General features: G+C 43.7%; 1 protein-coding gene across 1 annotated transcript; it reads right to left on the minus strand.

The window, feature by feature from the left end:
* Positions 1-202: 202 nt before the first annotated feature.
* DEFB129 (defensin beta 129) lies at positions 203-2,365 on the minus strand. Its single transcript, XM_028523886.2, has 2 exons — positions 2,296-2,365; positions 203-654 (listed from the first exon to the last, which is right to left on the minus strand). Exons 1-2 carry the CDS (start codon positions 2,351-2,353, stop codon positions 203-205), a joined length of 510 nt encoding a protein of 169 aa, XP_028379687.1. The 5' UTR covers positions 2,354-2,365.
* Between the last annotated feature and the right edge of the window lie 2,856 nt (positions 2,366-5,221).

Genomic DNA, 5,221 nt, shown 5'->3' on the forward strand with positions numbered 1-5,221 from the left:
TGTGAAGCTCCTGTGAGAATGATACCGGTACGTAAACTGTAGGCACTTCAGCAGGATCTATTGAATGGCGCATGACAGCAGAAACAGTTCTATGTCTTATTTAATAGAAAGCAAAGATAGAGAGGAACTTGGTGTTTTAAGGGAAAGACCCACATCCCCACCCATCTGTTTCCTCCAGCTCCATCTGTGGTGTTGGCAGCGTCTAGGGTGGTGGTGATGGTTGGGGGGAGTCAGTGGCTGACCCTCGGCTCTCTCTGGTGTTGCCCTTGGTAGGAGTGGCGGGGCGTGTAATCTCTCCCGAGGCCACGGGGTTGGTGCTGGTGCTGGCAGAGTTCCCAGGGCTGGCACTTGAGATGCTGATGGCGTTGAGATGACGTTTGGCAACAGGGCTTTTGACTTGCGGGGAGAGAGATAAACTACGATATTTTGTTTGGATTGCAGGGCTAGAAAGCTTGGTAATGTTTATCGGTCTGGGGATGTCTTCTTTAAGTGCTTGGAGCAGCTCATTTTGCAGGTAGGTATTTATCAGTCGAACTGTTTTTAGTCCAACACAGCATTTTTTCTTTTTGCATTTCTGCATCTCTCTTTCATCCACAGAACAGTGGTCTTTGCATCGCCCAAAACCTGTTAAACATCTTTTCCAGCCAAAGAGTTCTGCACAAACAAAAGAGAAAACCAGTGGGTTAAGGTTAATGACTAGGTATGATCTGAAAGCTGTTGGAGGGACAGGATAGAGTAAGGAGGGGTCTGTCAACACTAAGTCTTAAGGACAGTGTTTAGGGAAGTCGATGGAAGCCCACTGCAGACCAAGAGAGTCTCTGTACACCAGTGGAACCCACAGTAAATCTCTCCAGTTTCCCTTCATTGAGTTACTTTAAAATCTAGGGCACGTAGGGGAAAGAAGAAAAGGGAACCCAGTTATTTGCTTCTGGATGGGATGTTCAACCTCCGGCTCAGCATCTTAGACACTTCCAGGGAGGGCATCACTCTTTCTCCATGATCCTAGGGGAAAAGTAAAATCTACCAAGAAGGGTAAAATCTGCCATAAAACTCACACGAGAAAGAATTTCAAGAGAGAATCAATAGGACTTCAGGAGTGCTGACATCTTGCCAAACCCAGTGGTCCCGACCTCGCCCTTCTCGGGAAGGGCTTCCCCTGGGGCTCCCAGGCGCTCTGCCGTTTGCAGCCTCCCTGGGCTCTCTGTCCTTGGGAGGCATGTTCACACCCATCGCCTCACCCTCATCACTGTCCGTGCAACCCCCTCTTCACTGTCTGTTGCTCTCGCTCTCAACGCTCTGCTCGGTTTCTACCTCCTTTTCATCTGCCAGATGCTTTTTTCCATCTCAGTGTCTCACCTTTGTTTTTTCTGAATCAAGAAAGTTTTTTTTTTTCTCATCTTAACAATTCAGCTGATCATGTTCACATACATTTCAACATTGGTCCTCAACCAGAGGCAAGCCAGTAAAATTCCTGTATCGCAAACAGCTACGTTGATTGACCCCGTTAAACTCACGTGGAATCTGAGGCTCACTGTGGCTAAGAGACTTTGTCCAAGGTGACAGTCACGCTTGCTTATGTCGCTCCCCTTCCCTTAGGGTCCCAAGACAAAAACATCAGAAGCATCTTTGACTCTTTCCCTGCCCTAACCCATTGCCAGTTGTTCCCAATGTCTGGATGATTCTTGTATTTGGAAACAGGTCTCGCTGCTTCCCTCTTCTAGAAACAATGGCTGATCCTCTGGTTCGGCCCTTTGCCGCAGTGTATTCTTAGATGCTCCTACCGGTAATTTGTGTGTTTCCAAGACAAAAAGTGCTGAGAGAAGGGATAAAACTCTGAAAAAAGTTGAGATGGAGAACACAGACCTGTTCGCTGGATCTTAGAAGATTTTTTTTTTTGAGCATGAGGTGTAGGGACTTCCTCCTTGCTACTGACAGGAACCTTTGCATCAAAGGGGGGTTTAAATTAGAAATAGAGCAGAAATGAGCGAGATTAGGCCGATTCCCAGCTGACAGCTCTGTAGAGGGTAAGAAGGCAGCTCTATATGATGGATAGTTTCCGAGCACACAGAAATGCCCCGATTTTGCTGGAGCTAGCTCCCGGCGCGTCTCCATCAGACACAGTTTGGGTTTAGGGCCTGTGGGGAGGCTTGGGGGATGGTGCACAGCTGGTGTGTCAGGAAGACTCTTCCTTTGGGCAACTCATCTTTCAGCATCTCTTGGGGTTCCCCTTGTCATGGACAACCAAGTCTCTGCTTTCTCACGCCAACCCCTCTAAAACCTGGGATTTCACATTACCTGTGTTCACCTGGTACTGTAGCATGAGGCTGGCGAAGATAGGAAAAAGGAGCTTCATGGCTGGGTACCAGAGAAGAGGGCCCGGATCTGGGTTGATGGTCTCTAGGCTGGGTTGAGCTCCAGCCTTTATGGGCCTCTACATGGCCTTAGGCCACAAGCAGCGAAGGGCATCCAAAGCACACAGGAGTTGTGTTTTCCCTGGTTCTGTTTGAGAACAACCTTTTCTGAACGCTCCATGCAACACATTTCCTGCTCCTTTTCTGAACACTCCATGCAACACATTTCCTGCTCTTGATCCTGAGGGAGATACAAGATATAAGATACAAAAGTGCAGGCCCTTTGTATCTCTCCTTCTTAAAGTTTGAGCAGAGAGACAATAATGAATTAGCTTCCTTATAAGTCAGCTAATCCTGCCTGAGACACGCAGGGTGTGCGAGTCAGAAGGGCAGAAGTTGCTCTAACCCTGGACCCCTGTCTTTTCTCCATACTGATGTCTTCAGAGTCCAGCAAGGCTACTAAATCAACATAAGAACTCAGTATGCATTGGTTAAATGAGCGTGTAGGAAGCATCTCTTAGCATAACTTTAACTTACAATATTTTTTGAGATATAATGGACATGTAGCATTATATGAATTTCAAGTGCAACAAAATAATGATGCAATATTTGTGTAGACTGTAAAATGATCACGATGTGTAGTTACCAGCCATCACCACACAAGTTACATTTGTTTTAAGATTTACTCTCCTAGCAACTTGCAGATAAACCATACGATATTGTCCACTGTAGTCACCGTGCTGTGTGTGACACCCACAGAGCTCATTTATGGTACAACCAGTCGTTTGTGCCTTTTGACCACCTTCACCCATTTTTGCCCTCCACCCCACCTCTGGCAACCACCTTTTTTTCCTCTGTATCTATGAGGCCTTTTTTTTTTCTTTGTTTTTCATGTTTGGATTCCACATTTAAGGGACATAATATGGTATTTGTCTTTCTCTGACTCACATCACTTAGTATAATATTTTTAAGGTCCATCCATGTTGTTGCAAATGACACGATTTCTTTCCTTGTTATGGTCCAATAATGTTTCTTTATATATGCGTATATATCACATTTTAAAGAATCCATTCATCCATCAATGGACACTTAGGTTGTTCTGGTGTTTGGCTATTGCAAATAATGATGGGAGAGCATGTCTTTTTGAGATAGTGTTTTGGTTTCCTTCAGAAAAATGCCCAGAAGTAGAATTTCTGGATTATGTGGTAGTTATATTTGTAATTTTTGGAGGAGCCTCCATACTGTTTTGTAAATGGCTGCACCAGTCTGCATTCCCACCAACAGTGCACAAGGGTTCCCGTTTCTCCACATCCTCGCCAACACTTGTTACTTCTTGTTTTTTTGATTATAGACATTTGAACAGGGGTGAGGTCATATTTCACTGTATTTTCATTTGCATTTCTCCGACAGTCAGTGATGTTGAGTACCTTCTGGCCAGCTGTGTTCTTCTTTGGAAGAAGTATCTATTTAGAAATAGAAAGTATCTATTTAGAAATAGAAAGTATCTATTTAGATCTTCTGTCCATTTTAATTGGATTTTGCTTTTTGCTATTGAGTTGTGTGAGTTCTTTATCTATTTTCAGATATCATCTTATCAGATATTTGATTTGCAAATATTTCCCCCCATTCAGCAGGTTGCCTTCTCATTTTGTTGATGGTTTCCTTTGCTGTGGACACAGCTTTTCCTTTTAATGAACGTCACAGAGTTGTGATCACAAAGCCTGTATCTTTTTGAGACTGGCTTCTTCCACACAGTAATATGTATTTACATTTTCTCCATGTCTTTTAATGGCTTGATAGCTTATTTTTTAAAAAAGAGTTTACTTATTTATTTACTTTTAGAAAGAGGGGAAGGGAAGGGGAAAGAGAGGGAGAGAAATATCAATTGTGTGGTTGCCTCTCACATGCCCCTACTTGGGACCTGGCCTGCAACCCAGGCATGTGCCCTGGCTGGGAATCGAACCTGTGACCCTTTGATTTGCAGGCCAGCACTCACTCCACTGAGTCACACCAGCCAGGGCAATAGCTCATTTCTTTTTAGCACTGAATAATATCCCATTGTCTGGATGTACCACAGTTAAGGTATTCATCTGTCTACTGAAGTACATCGTGGTTGTTTCCACACTTTGGCAATTACAAATAAAGCTGCTTTAGCCCTGGCTGGTGTGGCTCAGTGGGGTGAGCACTGGCCCATGAACCAAAAGGTCTCTGGTTTGTATGTAGCTGTCCAGATCTCCCGACACCATATGTTGAAGAGGCTATTTTTACTCCATTTTATGCTGCTGTCCCCCTTCCCAAATATTAATTGATCATACAGACATGGGTTTATTTCTGGGCTCTCTATTCTGTCCCATTGATCTATGTGTCTGTTCTCATACCAGTACCAGGCTGTTTTGATTCCAGTGGCCTTATAATACAGTTTGATATCAGGTATTGTGATCCCTCCTACTTTGTTCTTCTTTCTCAAAATTGCCAAGGCTCTTCAGGGTTGTTTATGGTTCCATATACATTTTTGAAATGTTCGTTCTTTATCTATGAAACGTGTCATTGGTATTTTAATAGGGATTGCACTGAGTCTATAAATTGCTTTGGGTAGTATGAACTTATCCTTCTCTTCATGTATTGTTATCCTGACTTTGTTTAGTTGTCTCTCTGTGTTTGCTTACACTTCACTGAACTTCTTTAAGAGGTTGATTCTGAAATCTGTGTCCGTCAGTTCGTAGATCTCCATTTTTTCAGGGTCAGTTATTGGAGTTTTATAAGTTTCTTTTTTCCCTGACTCTTTGTGATCTTTGCCTCTTTGCACTGGTGTCTGTGCATTTGAGGAAGCATTCACCTCTTCTATCTTTATAGGTTCGCTTTCGAATGGA

This window comes from Phyllostomus discolor, chromosome 9, assembly GCF_004126475.2.
Source record: "Phyllostomus discolor isolate MPI-MPIP mPhyDis1 chromosome 9, mPhyDis1.pri.v3, whole genome shotgun sequence".
NCBI classification, from domain to species: Eukaryota; Metazoa; Chordata; class Mammalia; order Chiroptera; family Phyllostomidae; genus Phyllostomus; species Phyllostomus discolor.

Coding starts and splice junctions, on each gene's coding strand:
- DEFB129 (XM_028523886.2), bottom strand. CDS start 2,353: ATGAAGCTCCTTTTTCCTATCTTCGCCAGCCTCATGCTACAGTACCAG. Junction 655..2,295: donor ACAGTACCAGGTGAACACAG/GTAATGTGAAAT, acceptor TTGTTTGTGCAG/AACTCTTTGGCTGGAAAAGA.